A 25620-nucleotide genomic window follows, 5' to 3' on the forward strand; every position below is an offset into this window, starting at 1 on the left:
TCAAGAAAGTTTAGTTTTGTCTGCATAAACCAAGCTTCAAATATATTGTATTCATTGCCACCATTTTAGAAACTTGTTAAGCATGGAAACCTATTGTTAAAAGCCAAACAAGTCGAGAGTCAGGTAGATTCTAAGAAATGTAGTCCCCGCCTCTCATATCGACGTTCCAGCCCAAGTTAACACTCGAGACATTCTTGACTGTCGTTTACCGCTGAAATTTTATGTTCCAGTAAAAATTCTTTGCTTTTGTTATACATAGGATGGACTCATATTATATCGGAAGTATTAATCAAACAATTGATGAAATCACATGGTTTGCAAGCCTAATTATTAATATTCGATTTTATTGGTTATGTTCGGAACATTGTGTCTAGAAAAAATATGTGAGAATATAAAAATTTTTCGCCAGTTTCAGTAAATTCTTTTAATTATACTAATTTTTTCAATGTGGGATTGTGGAAGTAAAATAAAAATTTTTGTTATAAAATTTAGTTTATTTCCCAAAACTTATTTAAAAACATACAAAAATATAGCATACAAAATAGATTTTATAAAAATTCAAATACAAATAGTCGCAGCATAATAACCAACTACTTCATAATTTTTCTGTACATGAAAAATTATAATCTGATTAGATCCAGTTGCCTTCCAATAGGCATAAATTTGAATGATTTATATTTAAGGTAGTACTACCGTTACCACAAGTGTTAAATGTCTGCTATATGTAGTTTAATTTGCATAATATTTATATTTGGCAATGCCGCTTGAAAGAAAAGAGACACTAATATCCCCACATACCGTGATCTGTAAAAGTTCAAATTTCGCGCACATCATAAATTCGTCCGCAGCGTTGCCACATATAAGTAACATTATTATCACAAGCCCTGAAGTTCAAATTTCAAGAAATCAAAATATGTGAAATAAAACACGTCCCATAAGCAATCGATAAGAGAATTTTGGTAAAACTACAATATCAGGAACGCTGTAGAAAACATAAGCCTCTCTTGGAATGAGATAACAGAAAGAAGTACCTGAAAAAACATTTGGCCAGATTGAAGTAAGAACGAAGACATTGGATACTCTGATTATATGGATAGTGATTTCAAAGAAGAGCAAAACAACTTTCGATGGTGTTTGTTTAAAAGCAAGATAAACTCGGACGTCCCATAAACAATCGATAAGATCTTTGGAAGAAATACCCGAAAAAACATTTGGCGAAGACACTGTATACTCTGTCTAAATGGATGAAATAGTAGAATTAACGAAACAAACCGGTTTAGACGTGGAAGACGTCAAAGGAATAAGAATAAGAAACAGCAGCTAGTCTTTCTAATTATGACCTCAAGGAATTAACTGAGCAAAAATATTGATGGTAGTGATTTCGAAGAAGAGCTGAAAGAACTTTGGTGTGTTTTTAAAAAGAAGATTGAGAAATATAACTGAAATTGTGGACCAATGCTTTACCCACTTATCAACAGCTTTTAACAGAATTCAAAAAAAAACCTGACTGAGTATATCCGTTTATATTGTTTTATTTTTATTAAAAAAAAAACATTAGTAAATTTAATACCTAACCAAATTTCCATCCATCTTTCCCTAACCTCATTTACATGTTAAGATAACCTCGTTTAACTCTCAAAGTGAGGTATATAATTGGTAATGACGATCAAATCCGACTTACATATCTAAATATATTACTGGTAACTATTAGGGTTTAAGACCCAGATGATTTTATGATCTATCAGATTCAAATCTATTTTTTTACCATACATCTTGAATACAGTACCAAAATTTAAATTTCATTTGTGATAACAGAAAAATAGATGAAAAGTACTTTCTGATCTAGTAGAAGAAATGAACAAACAGTACTTCCAATTCTAGTGAAAATGGCGAAGAAACTTCCTCTGTTATCTAACGCCTTTGTCTAAGAAAAATAAATGAGAAGCACTTTCGGGACTAATAGAAGATCTACTGCTATGAATTCATTTACTCCTGTAGGCATCTAACAATAAAACTAATCTAATAAAACAGTAAAATAAGTGGTTTACAAAACGCTCCGGTCTAATGGATCATTTAGACTGTTCAATTTTGTCAAGAGGTTAGGTTAGGTTAGCGCATGGTAGTTCAAACATTCTGTGTATTTTAAATTCATTCCATATTCAAAAATAAAATATTTGTTAATTAATTATATAAATTACAACATTATAAAAACTGTATCAACCTATAATTAGGAAGATTTACTACTCTAATGGCATTAATATTTGTATTGAGAAATGGAAATTTGTCCAGTAGTACTAACTTACATTTTTAACACCTGTATAATATAGTGAAACTAAACATGCATGCTAAAAACATGACCAGAATAAATATACTGAAAAAATATTATAAATATTTATTATAAATCAAACAAATACTATAGTAAACAATAGTATCAATAACACTGGCGGATCCAGGGGGGCTAATGGTGCTCAAACTCCTCAATTGTTTTGTTTTGTTTTTTCTTTAGCAAAGCAAAGTGCAAATAAACTATGTGATATCATTATTGAATTGTGTAATATAAAATTTTGTTTGGGTGAAATAAAAAACTTTTAATCTGTTTAGCTAGTCCCCTCATAGAATTTTTAGATCTGTCACATATCTCCCTAACATGTTATCAATGAAAAAACATGATAAATAAGGCTAGATTTCAAAATTAATTATTATACCCAAGAAGAAAAATCAACATTTAGTATCGGTACCGGTTAATGCTGATAAAATATATAATTTCTGCTTTTTGAAAACACAATTTATTCAGGCAGAAAACTCATGAAATCTCCACAGAAACTGCAATTTAGGTAGTTGTCCCAACACTGTAAGAAAAAAGGTCCATTAAGAATGATTTTAATATTGGGATCAAATATTATTTCTAATTTAATATGACAAGTTTTATTATATATATTTTTTAATTATTTGATCAATATTTATAGAGAAAAAAATTATTGAAAAATTAAAAATTTTGTAGGTAGTTTAAACATTTCAGTAAGATCGCCATAATGCGTTGCATCATAGGTATAAAATCAGCACTGAACATATGATACAAAATAAATATCATTTGTACCCTGTTTTAATACCTAAATTTATGTCTACAAAAAGAAACTGAAGCATTAATCAACTTTTATAATAAAATTTATTATTTTTCAAGTATTATCCTTCATTATCTGTCGATAATGGTTTTTTTTTGAAAATCTAGATAATTTGATGTCGGTTGAAGAAATTGAATTGGTCTTGGATTCAAATCAGCGTTCGATTCAATTTGACATAGATCAGAGTTCAGAGTTTAATTCAAATGGACATATATCATAGTTCAATTCAGGTTTAAACATTTCAGTAAGGTCGTCATAATGCGTGACATCATAGGAATAAAATGAACATATGATGCAAAGTAAATTCGACAGTTATTCTCTCGGTTATTCTAAACTAATTCTAAAATTGATCTGAAAAATGGTATATAAATCGTGTTTTTTCCCAGAATTGAAAAATACCACGCATGAAACACCTGATAAAGTTTTATTATAATGCCAATAAATTAGAATATACTACAACAAACATTATTTTTTAGTTGCCAAAACATATATCACTCTATTGTGGCACTCAGTTTATCCGACAAAAAATCGTCACAAGCTACTAATTTACAAATCCCCGGAAAAATCCAACATTATTTCGAAAGCTTGTAATAATTTAAATTTTCGATCATTTAGTTTGCGAAGAATTTATAGAAAGAAAGAAATGATAGAATGACATGACCGAACGGGGCATTTTGATTACTACCGTTTAATAAAAAGGTAGGTCAGAGGTTACTGAAAAACATATGCAAAATTCGCGCAAATTAAGGGTGGGATTTTAGAGAAATTGAGTTTTGCAAAAAAAAAATTTGTTAGTGAATAACGTACATTTAACGTATATTTAAAAAAAATTGGCCCTGATAGGTCAATTTCAGCCATAATGGCGGCCATTTGGAATGAGTGTACAATTTGAAACGCTCAATACCGCCACAGGGCTAAAAAAGGTTTTTCGGAAAAATGAAGGTGGCCATATTTCTTCAAATCGATTATTGAATCAAGGTTTGAAAAATCGAAAACATCAATTTTTTACTAGGTGAATCCAGCAACCCTAAGTCCGTCACAGAGTATAACATTTTTTGTAGTGAATTTTAATTCGTTAGGAAGCGGCTAAAAGGGTAGAACCAGCGTATACCATTCCTGTAAAGGAACTTAAAAACAATCGAAAACAAGTTATTTGTATTTAAAGATACTACAACTCTATTTTTCATCAAGCAATTACTTTTTTAACCATATATTTTTTTATTTTTCCTATAGAACTACGCTTGAGTTTAAATTGCTTCAAAAAATCCTACATAATGATAAATCTATACACAATTTGATATCAAAAAGCTATTTTTTCTAGGTCAAAAAGTTGATTAATTAAGCTGCTCATACTAGTTAATCATAAATTTCTTCAATTTCTTTTATCTTAGACCTTTTGATATGTTTATGCTTCTAAACGTTCTTGATTTTAGGTCTCTTCTGATTTAAAATTAGTTTCTTTCATAATTTTTCAGACACATGAAAAGCATAAATTAATCATAACCTTACACAGGCAGTTGGAAAATTTTGATATTCGACACAACAAAAACGAATAAACAGAATATCACATCAAATAGCTATGAACTATACATTTTAATCATTTTTTGAATGGATTACTTTATCAATATAGATCACGATCGAATTCAATCAGTTTTTAAAAAGCCCTTTAGAACTACTAAGTTAATGTTCGTTTCAAGGACTTATTACCTAACACTCCAATCAACATTCTTGATAAACACTAAAATATTTGTCATTAAACAAAAGAAAATTTTCAGTACTTACGGCCTTTATTTTCCTATTTTTCTCAAAAATAATGATTTTGAATTAAGATTACAGTCCATATCTTTTTTTGATGTTATGCTTGTGTATTTAAATGGGGGCTACAAACAAAAACTCATGGTCACTGTATGTTCAACAAGAAATTATCCTAAGACATATTAAGTAACACTCACATCATGAGTGATAAGCTAAAATGAACCAACGAAAAACTAGTAGTCGATACCATTGTTTCTACAGGATAACGTAATCTCAAAAACAATTACCAGAAACCTGTAGAGTTTTCCTAAGTAATCTGTTATAATATGGGAATACAAAACTTCCACATCCTACAGGCGACTCAGAGGAAAATAGAAGATAAAACAATCTCAAAACACTGCTCATTAATATATAAAGACCACGAGGAAGACCCAGAAACATCAGAGAGAGTAAGAAGAAACACCATCTAATACAATCATTATTCATTTGGAGTCTAAAACTTTTTAACGAGAATACTTACACAGGAATCATGACTTGTGCTGGCCTGGTTTGAACTGTTCCCACTTGTCTCTAAAAGGCTGTTGTTTGGCGTAAAAACACGGCTAGTACTTGGTTCGTTGACAAGGCTGGTACTGGTACTCCAAACCATAGCTGGTAACATATATACTTCTGATGGAGAATTTTGAATAAGAGGATTCGGTGTTGAAGATCTTGCGGAATAGAAACTGGTATTTGAGCGCGGAAATTCGTTCCGAAACGGTACGTTGATATCATTGTAGATTGGCATTCCAAAACTGTTTGAATATTTTCTGGAAAAGATTTTTGTCAGAGAAAAAAGCATGAACGTTCGTTCATGTAGTTTTATACGGAAACTTACTTATTTTCAATGTTTACAAAGTTAGAAGGTCCCATATAATCGACAAAAAATTCATTACTGAACGTATTTCTATTAAATGCTTCAGTCGAACTATTACTTCCAGGTGTTCTCTACAAAAATGACAATTTAGTTATTTATATACCATAATAATGTATACGGGATGTCCCAATTTAGACATATATCATCATTCTTAATTGAATAACAACACGGACATTTTGACCTGCACAAATAGCATACTTTACAAGAATAGAGGAAGGTAATGTTGATAGAAGACTGAAGTTTTGTGATCAAATTATGGAACCACAAGATTATTCCGCCTAGACTTAGTGGAATTCTAAAATTCGGCGAAGACGCGTGGCGCCTTTGACATACTTCTTTATAAACCACGGAATCCGTTTGACGTTTGTACTGTATAAGTTTTTATTATAGCAGACGTATTATTTATTGTTTGGCGACAAAGTAATTTCGGTTTCATAGTATAAAATAAAACATTTTTTTAACAATGAATAGTTTTCAATCAATTATATATTTTCCATTTTGCTTAACGACCTTTTGGCATCTTTCTTTCAGCTTCATGATTCAGCGCTCATAAAATTGTTGCTCCTTAAAAGCAAAAAACTGAACCAGGTGCTTTTGAAGGTCATCGTCATTTGTGAAAGTTTGACAATTCGGCATAATAATCAGATGGTGCCAGATCAGGACTTTATGGGGGATGTGGCATCACTACCCAGTCAAGATCCAATAGTCTCCCACTCTAAAAGGTACTTTTCAGTATTGAAAATTCCGTTTATGAAATGCAGTTTTCCCACTCCCCTTGCAGATATCGAGCCCCAAACCATCACAGATGCCGGAAATTTTACTTTCCGCTTCAAACGAGGCTCATCACTCCAATGTTGTATACATCTACTGTTCAAAATTCCAATTTTAATGCTCTTTCTTTCTTTTTAACGTCCGTTTATCTTTGTCTGACAATTTCGATTTTTTTACGTACTGGCGTTTAGGGACAACCGAACCATTTGCTTTATACAAGCGAACTATATTTCGAACACTGTATTTTGACATGTTTATAATTGTATATGCATAAAAAATTATTATTAACAAGACCTATCTATTTCCATCACATTAAATATCATTAAAAATATTTGACAATATTCATACAAAACATATTTTAGAGGTAAAGCGAAAAGTTTAAAACATTTTACTTTTATTGGATTGAATTGGTTGTTACCTTTTATTATTTGTAATTAGTCATATCTTTTAACTGGGACGCCCGTATACAACATTATTGTATAAAAAAATGCTCAGATCAATAATGAAATGACACTGTTTTTAGTTTTGAAATGTCATTGTTAACAATAATTATCGATCAAGAAATTTTAATTAAATAAAAATGAAGTTAATAAAAAATGGGAACAAATGAAATAATACCTGTGATATTAGATGTTCTGGACTTAAATAATTGTGTTTATTAGTTGGTAAGTTTTCTCTTTCTCTGATAGATGTCGCCGAAGGTAGAAAGTGGACTTCTTCAGGTGTTGATGAAAGGGATGAACTAGTAGATGATCGAGGTTTACTAAAATTGCAACTTAAAAGAGAATTACTCATCAATTTGGCATTCTTAAAAGTTTTAAAAGCCATTTTATTGTTTTAATGCCATTCGTTAAGAAGAACATAAACTTCTAAATATAAACCTAAACCGAATAATTGAAATAAAACATTTCTCAATTTTTTCAATATGAGCATCAATTCTTTTTTTTCTAAAAAAATTGTCAATGATTACATTAAACCCAGATAAATAAATTGGCAATTTGTTAAACTGGTTTATTTTGTGGATTTTTAATGAGAGCATTAAATATTTTTTATTCAAAAAAAGTTGTCAGTATTAGGTTACAATCTATTTAACAAAGTATGGAACTTTATTTTCTGATTTTTTTTGATAAATTCTTAATGAGACCATTTTTTTATTGAAGTAACACAAAATAAGGTTGTAATCTATTTACAAAGTAGACAAATCTTTGAAATTTTTCTTCTAGTTTTCAGTGAGTTATCAATAGAAGCCTTTAATATTTATGTTTTAGTAAAAGTTGTCAATACCAGAATACGATTTAGACAAAAAAGTTGACAATTTTTTCATGCTGCTGCCTTATTTTGATTAATTTTCAATAGAAACATTGAATGATTATTTTTAAGTAAAAGTTGTCAATACCAGAATATGATTTGGACAAAAAGTTGACAGTTTTTTCATGTTGCTGCCTTATTTTGATAAATTTGATAATCCAATATATACTAAGTATTATAAAAATTAATGGTAAAATCTATATAACAAACTTGCTATTCTACTCTAGTGAATTTCTATATATTTTTTTATATAAAAATTATATTACCAATGTTGAAAAAACGATTATGCAAATATAAACATCTACTCACACTTTGAATTGTCTGTATTCCCGAGATGTCTGCAGACAAGGTGGTTTAGACCATTCCACTTCTACTGGTCCATCCTTATAATGAGCTAGAATGGTAATACACTTAGGATACGAACAGAAAAAGTTTCGATGTCAACTGTACATAGCGAGGAGGTTATTCCATATATGTAATAGTTTTTGGTATGAACAGTTTCTATAAGTGTTCCGACTAAGGAAGACAGAATGACAAAGATTTCTCTATCCTCCGAGGTTCCAGCTCTGTTCTGCGCATTCTCAAGCATGTGCAGTATAGATAAAGTGTTGCGAACGAGAGAGAAAATGAATATTGTCGGCACCGTAACGTAGAGACGTTTTTTTCCCATATCAACTGTCCAGATAGGAGTTTTACATATATGGGTTACCCACGCTGTCAGTGTAGCTCAGACCATTGGAGAGTGAAGTGTGTTGTGCGTTAATCAAAATAAAAAATCCTGTATTTCTTGCTCGACCTTAAACGGATCAAGCATCCAGCAAAACCGCGCGGTAAACATCGATGTCAAATGCTTTTAGAAAATCTAAAGTAGCACTTATATACTCTATCAAATCCTGTTATAATTGTGTAAATTTAAACCTGAATTTCCTTATTTACGAACCAAATAATTTTGAATAGTTTGTTTGTTGTTTCAAGAATATTTTGTTTTAAATGAAAAATTCTTCTTGAGTAGGTCGTTGAAAAAATATAGTGTGCAACACCTGCGGAAACTGAATATTTCGGATTTATTCGACAATTTGATAAACCATGAGCAATTAACAAAATTGAAACTTTTCTTATACTAATTATTACTATATATTTAAATATAATAAAGGAATACTGAAAAATATTTTATAGCGGAGTATTTTTAATGTGCAAAAATTTTATACCTTTGAGCGAATTCATGAGCATCTCGGCTAATTCTCTAGTTTTGACATGTATAAATGCATAATTTTTGAATTTGTATACTTTTTGTATATTTTTTTTGTTTGTAAATTGATATATAATCGCCTCTAACTCCTGTGGTGATTGAATGATGTTCAAATTTCTCAAGTATATAATTTTCACCTATAAAAATAAATAAAAAACTTAATAAACAATAAAAACTAGAAGTAACATCAATTTTGTGGATATTATGCAATACAATTATACAAATTACCTGATGTCTTAATCATTACTATGATTTCAACTAATTTTCTTTTTGTATAATTTTGGAATTAACGACAAATATCGAAAATATTACCTTATCTAAAATATCGTCTGTGACCTCTGGAAGTGGTACAGACCAATCGATAACGACTTTTCTACCCCATAACTGCAGTACATCATAATATTTAGCTCTAAAATATGCAGCTTCTTCATGAGTCGTAAATTGGACAAATACGAATCCCCTGTTTTTAGCTCTATCATCATAAGCTCTAAAAATGGTTATTTTGGATTACAATAATCCATCAAATTTGTATATTAAATTTTACACACTAAAAATTAGAGATATTTCTATCTGATTTCCTCAATTGGTTCACCAATATTTTTATGTTGAACGTAATTTTAATTGACATTCAATTTTCTTATTCTTGTAGAGAATCGTAATCAAAATATTATTAGAAACATGCTTCTAACGAATTAATAGTATTTTCAGAAAACTATTCAATTTTTCTCATAAAGGTGATTGATATACAAAGTATGTCCAAGTTAATAACATGTTTCGATATATATAAGACAACCTAAGCGTGACGTCACGGCCGTCATATCGTTATAGTTCACTGTATTCTTTAAGTTATTTAAAAAGTGTTTAATTAGTTCAGTGTTATACAAGATAGTATTGTGTTTTGTGCCAGGAAAATTGGAATTGGAAAATTTATCAAAGAAAATACGATCATCCACGCAGTTAACACTTTGTTTCCTGACCTGCGCTAACAATGACGGTGTGTGACATCACACTCCTGTAGTCTATTCTGAAGAATATGAAAACCTTAATAATTAAAAGCTATTTTATAAAATTTCCCACATTGTAAAAAACGGAATACCTTAAATTTTCAGAAAGTTCAAACAGACATTGTAATGTATGTTACTTGTTAGATGATGACAATATAATATAGTCAGCACAATTTTTTTGTTCTCTCTCAGATTTTGCCTAGTGAGCAATCATAAATAAAAGCGTTGTTTACATTTTGTACACTTCAACACAAGCCGACACCTTAAGGATAAAACCATTACTTATATTTTTATGTTCTGCACGCTTTTAAAATATAATAATCAACTAGTTAGAATATTGAATTTCAAATTGTATTGTGAGGTTTTATTATACATTGTTCATACATTTATAAGATTTTACTTTCGTTTTTTATTAGAATACATAAATAAATATGTTTATAAGGGCTATGTTTGCGAAACTGAGAACTAACATGGAGGCGTGGCTTAAAAACATGTCGGAAGGTAACTTATAATTTTCAATCCGTAACCTGTGTGATGATATGAATGAAATTTTATTAAATATTACAGGTATATTGGTGTTAAACTTATAAAAACCCGCAACAAAAAAATATATCTGACGTTGAACGTATTTCATTCGATCGGTAATTTAATTAAACATTGAAGAAAACATGAAAAAAGTGACTATAGTTACCGCGCTTTGTATTAAGACTTTTCATTGAAACTGAAAAATATCCAAAAGCTGTAAAATAATTTCAATAACTTATTCTTATAGGGTTAGGAGAAATATGTGAGCATGCAATAGCAACATTATTCTACTATTATGCGAAAAATTTTATATTTCTAACCTATAATATTTATTTTTATCAAATAACATTCATAAGAGGTTTTTCTGAAAAGTTTCCGACCTCAACCTGTAAATGTCAATTATCACACTGTTTAAGGAAACTCTATCAATTACAACAGTAAATCTGAATTCAAACGTAATAAAGTTCATCAAATGGTACTGCATAAGAGTCGGATTAAGGCGAGGCCATCGGTATATAAAAAAAATGCATTTACCAAGTACTTAACTGACTGAATTATTAATAGTGCCGCGTTTGCCGCAGATGAGGACGATATCACATATGTGCCTCAACACCAATTTTGAGGAGAAAGAATACGCTACCCCACTGCCAAACACCATAACTCAACTACCCATCTTTTTTTTCAAATAATAAGAATAATACTTAATAACTCACCTGTACATAATAACATCAACAATGTTCTTAGCTCCTATTTTGAGTAGTTCTTGCCAAACGGAGTCCTTTGTTTTATCGGTAGGTATTCCTCCCAAAAAAATTCTACAGTTTTCCAACGGTTTTTTGATCTTCAAATAAATACCTTTGAACGGTATACGATTTAGTATGTCGACAGCTAATCTAGCCATATCGGGATCCATATAGGTTACATAACAATAACCTCTATTTTTGTTTTGATCTTGCAACATCAATTTAATTTTGAATACGTTTCCGGCTGTTTGAAAAAACGTTACCAATTCCTCATCTGATACATATGAGGGCAGATTTGTTACGAAAATCTCGGATCCATATTCAGGAATAAAATTTGATTTAGCTAGAGTTATAGTTCTTTGAAATTTAACTAATTCAATGTCGAAGTTCGCAAGAGCCATAGCGTATCTAACACTGGTTTGTAAAGTAATTTCGAATTATGAGATAGGGTCTTTCAACTGGAGGTTTGTTTATCTTTGATTGGTGGTATGTAACCATAAATAAAAAGGTTCCAAAATTCCTGAAACCAGATAACGATAATAAAAATGACCTGCTTTTTATGATACATAATATTTTATAAGGGATTGATTTGCACAATGTTTTTATTTTCTACGTTTTTGTACGAATATTATAAAATAGGTATTTCTAATTATAGATAATAATAAACCTAATACTGATTATTTTTTTTTTTGATAAGAACATCTACGGTTATTTTTTTGACGAGAATTACCAAGACTCAAAATTTAAAAGCCGGTTGCAAAAATAAAAAATTCTTATTTATATGAAAACTGGCGATGCCTTCAAAGTTTATTTATAAATGAATTTCAATGTGATAATAGGCATCTTTTTCAGTATACTAGGTAGGCACTTTCCACATTCATTTTTTTCGATTTTCTCGATATATCTTCGTGATATCTTAGGTCCAATACAAAGTCTCCCAATGACTTGAGCAATTGTTTAATTTTAGACAAAGTTGTAGATGCATATTAAATTTTGGCACTGACCTTTTGAAATTACACTAATATATGAAGAAAAATGTTATATCAAGAGTCAACGGGTTAGACTTAGAGTCCACAAGAAATTTGAAATATTTGTCAGAGATTTTAGTTGGTGACCCTATATAATCATAACCGTAGATAAACTTCTTTCAACGATAAAGGGGTTCTAAATAAACAAATTTGAATGTGTTATGTGATATGTAGATATAAAATATTTAAATATGTTTAGATAAACATCAAGAACAAATTGAACAATGCTATCATATCAAATAGTGGCATAAATATGAGGAAATTCTGCGAAATTTATATTTTTAATAATTACACCAACTCGAAACTTACTAGACAATAAAATATTTATAAAATAACGATTAAAAGAAATATTTACCTCTTATAATAAAATTTTCACTTAAAAACACAAGCACCTATACTCACAACTCGGTCTAAATGGTTACTGATCAATTCACACTTGGGTATTTTGTTGTTTTTTGCAAAAACTATTGTCAAAGAACGCCGCCTAAAGTCGGCAACTCTCTCTGACGATTCCGTGAAGTTTTTAGGTACACCGAAGAGTAAATATTAATTCTGGTAATTCTTTAAAATATTGAGCGGTATATATTATAATAATACCTTTGATAAAAAATGGAATAAAAAACTTGGAGATAAAAACTGAAAATTCCATTTGTAGAATATTTTTTGTTCAGCTCAACGTTATTTAGAAAAAAGTATTCTCCACTTCCATTTTGCGGAATCTGTTCATATCACGAAATTTGTTGAAATACAGAATGGATTCACAATTAACACCGATACTTGGCAGTAATCATTAAAATTTAAGGAAACGCTGATCAGATCAGATCAGATTTTAGGATTAGCATGGAGATAAATATTCCGAATCAAAATTTTATTCCGTTCAAGATTTTGAAACAGTGAGGTATTACCTATTAAATTTCGGTATTTAAAAAAAATTCACAAGAAGCTGGGTGTAGGAACATTTTATCGGGAGTCTGGACATTATATGACATGTCGGGACAATCCAGACGAATCCCGACCATCTGGCGAGGATATTACTTAGATCGCTATTTCTGGCTTTTCAGACCTAACACAACTTTTTATAGTTATTTTTTTTATAGCTACTAACCGTGTACGACAAAATTTTCTCACTTTATTACTTAAGAGTGATGAATTTACTTGTCTTAAATATTTTCGCTTCCTTTTGCACATTTTCCGTCGTCAAAATTATAGCAATAATCTCGAACAGTAGTAAAAGTAGTATTTTGAAAGTGATAAAAAAATACTTAAATTTATCAATGAACAATAACATTAGACAAGCAGTCTTTGTATCAGAAATATAATCTACATTTAATTGAAGCATTCCTCCAGAACATAGGGTGTCTTTTCTTGGTTATAGTCTTGTAAAATTTGATACAAGTTTCTATCCACATCTTTTCCACTATGAATGAAAAAGGAAAGTCTATACGAGTTTAAATTTTAATTTTAAAATGTATTTTATTTCATTACCAAACCTTTAACGTGGAGATGAAAATTGTCTCATTGACAAGAGGTCAAAATTGATGTATGCCAGGAACCAACGGTAAAAAACGTTAAAACTGGAATTTTGTTATCAACGTCGATTTTTATGAAAATTTGTATTCAAGCTCTACTTACCCTCTTATTCAAAATCTACCCTGTACCGAAGGGTGCTTTCTATTTTTTAGGGGTTAAAACTACCCAGTAAAAAGTTTGAAAATCTTCGAACTTAGCATGTATTTTAGTGAAATACAGTTTAAATGGATTATTCTTAGATCTATTGATATTCTGAAACAATTATTTAACAATAATTATTGTAATAATTATTAAATAATATTCTCTGAGGGTAGTAATATTAGCAACGTCTCCAAAGACCATCCTCTGAGGGTAGTAATATTAAAAACTTTTTTATAATTTCGATTTTCATATAAATTTGAATTCAAGCTCTACTCTGTTTTTATGCATGTTTCGGGTGAAATCAAGTTTAAATGTATTATTCGTAAATTTGTTGACATTCTCAAACACGTTTATGATCAATCAGATGCATGCAACCCCTTCAAATCATCCCCTAATCATATGAAAAGTTAAAAAATAATCTCAACAATTCTCTTATAATTAAAAATTATTCAAAAGTGTATTTATATTGAATTGAGAATATTTCGTCAGTATTTTTAAGAAGGGTTGCTTTTTAAATATTTCAACCCTTATGAAACTCACCTACAATGACCAAAAATTTAAAAAAATTTTCTAACAAAAAAATATAAAAAAAAGATTTTTATAATCAATAAAATTTTTTATTTAGAAAATAACATAAAAAGCAATTTTGAATAATTATATTTCATCATCACTAATATCTTCTTCTTATCGTTCGTGCCAGCTGTTGCTGCGTTTATACATTCTAAGTTTCTCTTTTTCCAATGCTCCAGAAATTCGTGCTCCGAATTTAAAAAAAAACAGTTGGTTTTTCGACTATAACTCGCTCAATTTTTCATCTAAAAACTTTTTTAAAAAAGCATTTTGTAGGGGATTTCAAGTACTTAAAACTAAAACCTTTTTTCAACCTCCAATTTCGAAAAAAGTACAGTTCAAAGGGGTTGCATAAGCCACATTTGGTACAAATGGATAGTTTGAACTAATGTATCTCCTTTATGATACATTTAAAGAAGATCAAAATTTTGGTCACTTTCTCAGGATATAAATAGTTTTTGGTTTATTTAAGAAAAATTCTTTTTTTTAAGATTAGGGAAATACAATGTTCAATTTAATGAATTATTTCTTAGAAAATAAGCATTCAAAACCGGTTAAATCACATAGATCATATCAATAAAACATAAATGAAGTTAAAAGACGATTACGATTAATTTCAATTACGGTCATCAATGATTATACTTTTTTCAAAAAAGAAGAAACCTTATTTTAGTTATAAACCAGTCTTGGTTTATAGCAATTCTTATGCAAAAGACTTTTGGCTCATTTTATAGGTTTTTCTATGTGCTTTGAAGAATATGTTTTTCCCAAAAATTTCATCATTTTTAAGTTATTTGAGGTTAAAGGTTTTCAATTTCGGTCCCCCTAAAATAGCTATCCTTCAACGAGCAATAACTCAATTTATTTACATTTATTAAATTTACAGAGATCTTTAAAAAACGAATCTTAGTTTTTGTAATTAGCTTCATTTTTGTCCTAAATGATTTTCCAGATAAAAGTAAAGCTTTATAATTTATTCATGAAAAACGATAAAAAATGCATCTTTTCAATGAAAAATTACGAAACGATAAGCGAAAATAGAGACATTAAAACATGAAAAGTTTTCTTCTTCATCATGACAACGCACCATGTCACAAATCGCCACTAAAGTCTTCATATCTGTCCACATCGCCAGATTTAGCACCATGCGACTACTTGTATAATATCCCAAAACAGCAACTTTCCTAAGTCCTGACAACAATGTAGATGAAAGTTATGTCAGCAATGTGTGGTATGAAGGTAACCAAAGGTAGAACTTTGAAGACGGAGGAATGTGCTACATATAGGTCAAAAGATCTTGTATAAAGAAACGACGGTTTTATTTGAAACATACTGTATTTACGGTAAAAATTGATATAAAAGTTAATTCAGTAGTTGATGAATTGGGAGGCACATCTAATTTTTGTAAAACTAGACATTTGATACATAATATACTGGTGGTACCTTAAATAATCATTTCTAATTACATAAAGTATTACGTTAGTGAGTAAATAAAAAGATATTCGTAAAAAACGACTAAAGATAATATCAATAATGTTCTTGAAAATATAATTTAGAATAAAATATTAATAATATGACTGTAAATAGAAAAAGTAGTTTAAAATGAATAAACATAATCGTAGTAGAAATTTCAAGAGTTTGATTTGTGCCTCCTCGTATAGATTAGACAATAATGTTCCAACCTACTATTGCAAATTGTGAGACAATTTTTTAACAATTCTATTCTCTAATTCGTTTACTGAAAGTTTGGAACGAATCTTTAAATTTCCATCAACTAAAGGTAGAAATATAAAAGTTATATGATACCTCAAAATTGTATATATGATATATTGTAACACAACAATACCTAAACTAAATACTACAATAGATGAAAAAAAATCGATCCAATATTATGTCACCATTTTAATTAATGTGCTTAAGAGACATTCTTTGGTATTTTTACTATTTCACTGGATCGAGATTTTTTCACCTATTCAGTGATTAAATATTGAATAGTTACATAAGAAACTTCATTCAATTCAATAGATGTATATATAAACTATATAACTAGGGTTAGGGCTTCAAACAAAGTTTTTTGTACTTCATTAAAATTTAGCTATCAACGTGAAACAATTAGTATTGGAAAAAACATTATTGGCCCTCAAAGATAAAAATGATAGTTATTGAATATTACGTTTGATGATTAATTCAGGTATTCGGTTATCAATGTTACGACTTTAGATCAAAATCTCATTTATCGAATACAATCGGCTGACCTAAAACATATCTAAATGAACCCTCTCGTATCTCCCTATAAAACTTTTTATTTTGGATGGGAGAATTGGATGTGAGCTTTAGTAGTAAATTGATAATTATTTATCACAATCTTAACAAAAAAAAAATAACTAAATGTATTATTGAAGATTTGTAATATAGTAGAATTTGTTGTATCGCTAAGATACCTTCGATTTTTTCCATATATTTGGTAAACAATTCAGATACAGAGACGTAAAAATTCTAGATAAAATCGTTTTCTGAGAATATCGTCCTTTTTTCGACGAGTTTTTAAGTAACACTTGTTTGAAGCCCTATAAAAACTTTAAACATAGATATTTAAAACATGTAGACCAGGGGTGGGCTTACTTTATCCGACCCGTTAAAAAATCCTGCATACAATTTTTTTAATGTCTTACAAGCGATTTCAATAGAATCAACAATAATTTCGAATAGCTTCAATTATATCCCTACTCTCATAAAACAAGTAATCGACTTACTATATAGATTGAACGTGCACTCTTCGAGGGACGACAGGTCGAAGCACAAGTACTGTTTATAATGATTTAGCACTGATCGCATACTCGTCATTGCAAAAGTGGACAATTTATTATTTCTGTCAAATTTCTCCGTCTAAACGCTTTAAAATGATACTCATATATTTTTGTCGGAAATATATCATGGACATGGAGAAAAACTTTGCGTGTGCATGACGTTCGCGGACCGAGAGATATTTTGAAAATTTAATTTTGGCCAGCGCTTAGAATTTGCTCACCCCTGACGTAGACTATACTTTAGCTACCTATAAAATTTCAAAAGTTTAAAAAACAACGGTAGGTAACTAAAGATATATCAAATTAATATGACTTTCGTCGACCTCTACAAACAATAATTCCCGAATGACTATTTGTGTACGAAAGTTTTGTTGCGCCACGGTATAATAGTGGAGATTGAGTCACTTTACGTAAATTTACGATTGAATAAAAAGATGTGCTTGCGACAATAACAGTTATTAACTGTTGTTAACTCCATCATTTATGAAATCCATTAACTGTTAGGTGTAAATGAAACCGTAACGTAAATATTAATGTTCACAATAATCAATAGATTTTTCAATTTCTGTGCAATCAAGGAGGATTGAAAAACCTAAAGCCGGGTTGTCACTGCGCGAAACTGTCTTCAGTTGACTGGACGGAACGTTTCGGGTTCCAAGCGAAAAAAGCGTGAGTCGTTAATTTATTGACACTATGATACCGAGTGCAGCCTGATCTATTTTTCGCTCGAAGCACATAGTGGATGTACACACTGACGGAAAGCGACACAAGTTTCGGCTTAATAAAAAGAACCGTCTCAAACAGCAGTTTAACATGTAAAGTACTCCAATAGAGTTATTTTGGAAATAGTCTTACTTAAGCAGCATTACCCTGAATGAAAATTTCTCTTTCATATCTTGGACAGCAGGAATAATATCAATAATTGCACACACTGTACGATCCATATTCAAAATATAAGGTTGTTGCGCGTCAAATCGGAATATATTTTGATTAAAATTATGATCGGTGAGTGGAAAACATTAGAGGCTCTAACATATGTGTGTGTACTTATTTGTAGAGGTCGTCGAAAAAATGTAACATGCACATCGACGAAAAATTGTCTATTATGTCACAACTAGTTTATAAGGTAAGATAGACAGACAGTTATTCGTCCTTGAACTTTATCAATACAGCTGATAAGATGATAATTAACTGAATGATGCAATTAAAAAAAGACAAATACAAAAGTCGAGAATTGTTTTAACCTATGGCAAATTAAAAAAAATACCGAGGTTTGCACCATATAAAAAGTCAAATATGGAAATCTTAAGTATTGAATAAAAACATTTTATTGATTAATTAAAATCGATAATTTTTTTATTTCGGCAAAATATATTTCACTTTTCATTAAAAAAATATAATAAATGTTTATTTTTCCGATTATATATAATCTTATTTCAATTAGTTATCATCAATAATTCAAAAAAGCTGTAGATATATCAAATGAGGTTGAATATATAGATTGAAATTACATACGGTAGTAAATAAAAATAAAACTGACGAAAAACATTATTAACAATGTTTAAAATCATTTGCCTGTGTTGAGAAAAGGGCAAATATCGAAGGAAGATCCGAAATAAGTATACAAGTTATAGTTCTCCTGAAAAATGTAAAAAAATATTAAATCTATATAAATTTAATTTACAGTTGATTTTCGTTTTTAAAAATGCTAGCAATTAGACCTACAAACTTTAGTCGTTGAGTCAAAGATATACAAGAGCAAGTCAAACTGACGAGCAACGCGAAGCGCGGAATCGATGGAATCCAAATTAACAACATAAAAATTTTTTACTTCATCGTACGTTAGGACTTAGTCCTGTGTTTACATTAATGGTTGCTTAGCTGCAGCTGGGATGATAAGACCAACTTTCATATCATCTTGTAGGTGGTCGGGATGTATTCGGTTTATCTTCCTTTGCAATCTTTGCCAACCTGTTATCTGACATTATGTCCACGTGGTAACGTAGAAATCTAGTACAGTTCACAGAAAATCGTTACTATTGGACCAATGAACGATGTTTGGCAATATTGTAAGGAATTTATGTTAAAAAATGAAGCTCATGGATTGTGCTTCGTCAACGGTCAAGTCAAATTGACGCCATTGGTGTCGCCACCAAAACCATTACCTTCATTGGTTTCCGGAAATGGGCCAGGTTTTAAACTCATATTCAGCAAAACAATAATTGTTTACAAATGACGTCATTTGGTGCAACAAAAGTTATTCAAGAAAATTTCATGCCAACTTTCAAGATTTATGGACAAATATATCATTTAACAGGTTCCTTATTGCAAACACCGTGTATGTGTGTGTGTGTGTGTGTGTGTGTGTGTGTGTGTGTGTGTGTGTGTGTGTGTGTGTGTGTGTGTGTGTGTGTGTGTGTGTGTGTGTAAACCTCTTATAACTTTTGGACAACTTGACCACGGTATTTTGAATACAATTTGGATCGATTCAGATCGGTAGATTTTGAGGAATCTCAAAAAAAATACGAAAAATTTTTTTTAAATGTTTTTTTGGAATAACTTTAAACGGTCTGTCCGATATATTCCAAAACTAATTCGAATTAAATATTCATTGTTAAGACAGGACAACGTTTGTCGGGTCAACTAGTTATAATTAAAAATCATCTTATATACTCACCGGCAAGTTATTGGATACGGTATGCTCGGAGAACGACAATCCCTGTAACAAGATGGATAGGTAAAATAAGAATTCATATTAAAATTAAAGCTCTAAATTAATCAGGGTTTATAATTAACTCACCATATTAGAAGCACTGCATGCTAATGAGTATAATTGAGTACTATTGTTTATTATAGTACTTTCTGTAGAAGTGCAGGAGCTACTACCAGAATTCGAACGTTTGTTCCTGATTTTTTTTCGTATTTTCGGTGGTACGGATCTGTAAATAAATTTTTTCTTCAGTTGCAATTTTAGAAGTAAAACACGAGATGAAATACTTACATACAAAAATGATCAAGATAATTATCTCTGAATTTTTTACTGTAACAACGAGGTCTCGCCCATTCGACGTTTATTTGGTAGTGCACTATAGAAAAATCTGAAAATTATACAAATTAATTGCACTTACAAGCTAGATCCTTTATGATTATCTTACTTTAAATATATTGTAATAAACGAATGTAGCCATACTGAATACACTGTTTACACTACCACTACACCAACACTCACAATTACACTGTCTGAAGCGCGTTTCGATAACCAAGTTATCGTCTTCAGAGACTGAAGATGAACACTTCTCTTATTATCGAAACGCGCGTTAAATAGTGTAATTGTGAGTGTTAATATTCATAGTGTTTTACTAATGATATGATTGAATTTTTCGTTTTTAAATTGATTTAAATGAAATTTAAATTTTAACACACAAATTGGCGTTTCAAATTGGATATCAATTTTAATATACCTAGTGGACTATTGGTACTCACTTAATAACCTCTTGTAAGCATATTCAGCTGCACCTCTATTGATAAAATGAACAAATGCGTAATTGTGCTTTTTGTACACTTTAAGCACAATTTGGGGGTTGATTTTAATGCAAATACATGCTCGAATTTCGTTAGCGTTGAAATTTGGTGGTAGATTACTCAAATACAAAATTGTCACCTATAACAAAAAACGAGAACTGCAATGTTCATGTAATGATAACAAGTAATATATACAAAAACAATATAAAATCAAATAGCTATATTTTACTCCTAATATTGATTGATTTTAAGCATTTACAACTCAACTTAGTTGCAATATACATGATTTTGATTATTTTTATAAGATTTAATCTAATTAGATATTTTTTTTAATTATTCATTTGAAAATATTACCTATTTAATATTTAGGTGTTAACATGAAGAAAGAACACCATTGTTGTGTTATTCTAAATTCTATATAAAACCTTATCTCCTTTTATTTCAAATCGATACATTTCTAGGAAAAATTGCACTTATTTTGTATAGGGAGAAAAGAAAACAATCTAAGTGTTTATATTTTCAACCAAACGTACCGACAACACTTGAAAGAGATTATCTATTTTTGTGTTGTTGCAATGGTATAATAAATCCATGGTCGGTTTATTCTTTTTCTCAAGGGTTATATAAAATAGGTATTTTTTCTCATAAAATTTGAGAAACATATTGTTTTTATTGTACATATTTTATAGCTTCAGTGTATCTTTATGACCCACCAGTCGCAATTATTAGGTACCTTCTTATTCTCTGAGTGGAAAAAAAAACTATTAATAGATCCCAGGCATGTAGACAAAAAATTTCAGTCGAATTTATGAAGTTAAATGTATTCGGGATGAATATCAACTGCAGTTTATAAATTTATTTACTACTCTTAAATAATCCTCAAAATATGCAATGACTGCATTAATTTCCTTCATTCATTCCGAAAAAAAATTTATTCGAGATCAAAAATAAATCACAAAACTGCTTAGATACTTGAATAAGTTATACATACATTTTATATAGATTATTAAAAAATATAATTATTTGTCCTAAAAATATAATACTTAATTTCGATATAAATTTTATATAAAAATAATAAGCTTCAGTCAAAATGAATGTATTAAGATTTAGCGGGAAGGTTTCAGATAATGGCGTCGAATTGAAATAAATGGCGCGATTGAAAGTAAAAAGTATATTGGTGTGTCCGATAGGTACTCTACAACTTTCTTCATAACTTTAAATTTTGTATGGAGTAACAAAACAAAATTAATTATTGAATTTAAAACACAATATTGTAACATAAAAATTGTGTACAATATCTTTTTATTTACGTACAGGAACTTGAATTTTGTAGGGTCTACGTTAATATATCAAAACTACTTACATGTGACATTGTCTCCTTATTTATTTCTGGAATAGGATCAGCCCAGTCGACATACAGAGTTCTATTCCAGGCACGAAGATTGTTTGGAGTGAGCTGTCTTCTAGCCATAGCTGCACTTCTATGATTATCAAATTCTATAAAAGCATAACCTCGATTCAGATTAGTATTATTATAATCTTGAAACATCAAAATATCAACTACTCCACTGACGTATGCGTGTACCATTTCATATATTTCTTCCCGCGTTTTATCGTTTGGTAAATTTCCAATGAAAAGTTTACAATTATCCACAGATTTATAAACTCCGATATGCACATTGGGACGAATTTCATAATTATTGAATTTTTTAATAGCCCTATTGGCGTCCTCTGCATTAAAGAATGTAGCAAATGCGTATCCTCTCGATTTTTCGTTAAAATCAAGCATCAGTCGAAATTTATACAAAGGTCCAACCTTTTCGAATAAAGGAATCAGTTCGTCTTCATAAATCGTTCTTGATATTTTTCCAATAAAAATTTCACATCCTTTCGGCGGCTGCTGTATGTTAGTGGAGGCCGGGGGAGCATATATTCTTTGACCATTTATTTGTATGATCTCATATCCTGATTTATCAGTTAAATTTTTCAATCTTCTAGTTAACCTGGCTCGTCGTTTTTCTTCGATGATTCTTTCTTGAGTCGAATTTTCTTCAATAATTACCATAATTGAAAATTATATTCACTTTAATCAAACACTACAGTTAAGAAAATCAATTAAAATAATATGAGACAGTTTGGCTAGGATCGATATATATATGCATTTTAACATAAGGCGGGAGAGCATCATTTATTAGCGCCAAATTTTTCTATTGGAGTATTAGAATAATAGTTCCCACTCTCATATGCTGACACATTGCATTTCTTTTTAAAGTAGCTATTTAGGTGAAACAGTAATCTTCTATGCTAATAGGGGAAGTATGGGCAAATACTAGAAATTTTTAATGCGAGTAGGAATGATTTTTCTTTAATTTTTATTTTCATCTCAATTCTTTACCCAATCTATTTCCACATTTTCTTATATTTCATTCATTAGTATTTTAATGTTGAGTATGCTGGCGAATTCAGTTCACCATTTTATTTTACCTGCGCTTCTGTACTAATTGGGTAGGTACCACATTTATGCCCTGCCTACTTACAGCGAGAGAATTGACCAATGAATTAACTACCTGCCGAATAAAATATGTTTATAGTTACATTTATCAAATAGCATTTCTACGACTCTTATAATGAATCACTATATTAATACACAATATTGAAAACAAGTTTAAAAGCAAAAATATACCATGGAAAAAATCAGATACATTTATATAAAGAAATATATATTTACATATTCAGGGAAACCTAGAATTATGTCCTTTAAATTTTAAATCCGTTTATATGTCATATGTTATTTATTTATATACACTTTTTCCCAATAATAATTTTTATAAATGTGACGAAATAATCCTAATTTATCCCGTAAAACTAACCTTTACTCATATGGGAAGGGTTGGGTGGTGAAATGGAATTCATTATCTCAATTCTTTCAATTAATTGACACTTTTGGACGTACTACTAGCTCAAGAGATTAATATACTTAGATAATTTTTATATTAATTAATTCTTATTTCCAATATAGAATATAATATAAATTACTCAACTCTCTCCTACTTTTCATATTCTTGGAATAACAAGTGATTCTTTCCATTATCTTGGATTATAAAAAAGTTAGAAACGGTTCCTTCTCTCTTTTTTCTCGAATTTTAAGGAACTGATTTCATTTTAAGAATTTAGTAAAATATCTTATTAAATGTGCACTTTAGATAACTTCATCGAAAAAAATTACAGAAAATTAAACTAGTTGATTGATATACTTTTCGTATTTTTCTGTTTTCTTTGCTAAGCATCAAAGGTAGCTAAAAAAAATAAGTCATTGTTAAATAGAGGTATAAAGAAATGTTAGGTTAGGAAATTATTCCTTTCAATATGAGCGAATAGCCGAAGATAAAAGTTTAATCAAATATTCTGGAATAACATGCTATATAAAGGATTATAAATATTGATTGGGTTGTTACTCTAACAAGTTTTTCAGTGGCGGATTCTTTCTCAATGTTGTCAGAATTGCTCTAAGTAATATGAAATGGTGGGTTTAATAGGTCAAGAAAATTATTAAAATCAATCCAGGTATATGATTCACAATGATATTTTATTAATTAATTAATTTATAATTACTAAGAATGCACAATAAAATTATATTCGTAACATTCTGCTTGTCTCTCACTATAGTTGTGAGTTGTTTACAATTGAGTTGTAAATATAGGTCTTTAGGTAAATTTTTTTTTGACCATTCAAGTTTATATAAATAAAGTCGTTTAATTTCAATTAGTTTTCACAAACTATTTCTAAATGTGGAAGATTTTGTACGTTCGCAGCCAAATTGAGTGTATTATCCATCTCTGTGATGGAATTTTTTTAGTTTAGGCTTTTTCTACCCAAGTAGGAAATTACCTCATAATTTCAAAGTTGAAAGAGTGATTGATAGAGGGCGCAAAGAAAAACTTGTGAAGCAGTTTTCTATAAAATAAAAAGTCAATTCAGGATAGGCCTGACCTTATAAGAAGTTTTCATTAAAGTTTCAAAAATAAGTGTTTTATTAAATATTTTTAGATAAATTTACTAATTTTGTCTTTATGTGATAGCCCGATACTGAAAATGATAGCTACAGATTTCTGCCACCTGAAGTCGCTACTAACCAAACTCTGGCTGTATCAATGTTGATTTCTTCTTTAGTTGTGCGCGCCTACTTCATTTTACAGTCGCTATTTCACGAATATATTTGTAGATGGCGCAGTATAGTATAATCGATTCGTTGGCGTTTCAAATGTTTATTATATTATTTGAAATTAAAATTTTTGATTATTTGAATACGTATAAAAATAATAAAAGCTAAATAGCATGTTCAGTCACTAATACAAGTTAGGAAAGTATAAAAAACATTTATGTTTACGGACTACTTTTAGAATATTTTCAAAACAGATATTAATTTATATAGTAGTTTCCTCTTTTTTAATAAATCCTTCTGAAGTAGGCAGCATGAAAATATAGATAATTCTTAACCTATAAAAAATAATGAGCGATCTTTATTAGAGGGTAACGTTTCGTGACTTTATCTTCGTTTGTTACCTTTGCCTCTGGATATGTTTTCTGTCTCTGTACTGAATACTAAAAAGTGGCGATGTTGCTTTCCTT

General features: G+C 29.7%; 2 protein-coding genes across 2 annotated transcripts; both read right to left on the reverse strand.

Annotated features, from left to right (window-relative positions):
• Window positions 1-8678: 8678 nt before the first annotated feature.
• On the reverse strand, window positions 8679-11794 carry LOC130441726 (probable RNA-binding protein 46). The gene is made up of 3 exons (XM_056775507.1): window positions 11364-11794; window positions 9434-9608; window positions 8679-8765 (listed from the first exon to the last, which is right to left on the reverse strand). The coding sequence occupies exons 1-3, from the start codon at window positions 11792-11794 to the stop codon at window positions 8679-8681; spliced, it is 693 nt and encodes a 230-aa protein (XP_056631485.1).
• A 7242-nt stretch (window positions 11795-19036) lies between these two features.
• On the reverse strand, window positions 19037-23056 carry LOC130441727 (probable RNA-binding protein 46). The gene is made up of 6 exons (XM_056775508.1): window positions 22355-23056; window positions 20953-21130; window positions 20471-20567; window positions 20270-20408; window positions 20147-20188; window positions 19037-19108 (listed from the first exon to the last, which is right to left on the reverse strand). The coding sequence occupies exons 1-6, from the start codon at window positions 23054-23056 to the stop codon at window positions 19037-19039; spliced, it is 1230 nt and encodes a 409-aa protein (XP_056631486.1).
• Window positions 23057-25620: the final 2564 nt, after the last annotated feature.

Source organism: Diorhabda sublineata, chromosome 3 (genome assembly GCF_026230105.1).
Source record: "Diorhabda sublineata isolate icDioSubl1.1 chromosome 3, icDioSubl1.1, whole genome shotgun sequence".
Taxonomy (NCBI): domain Eukaryota; kingdom Metazoa; phylum Arthropoda; class Insecta; order Coleoptera; family Chrysomelidae; genus Diorhabda; species Diorhabda sublineata.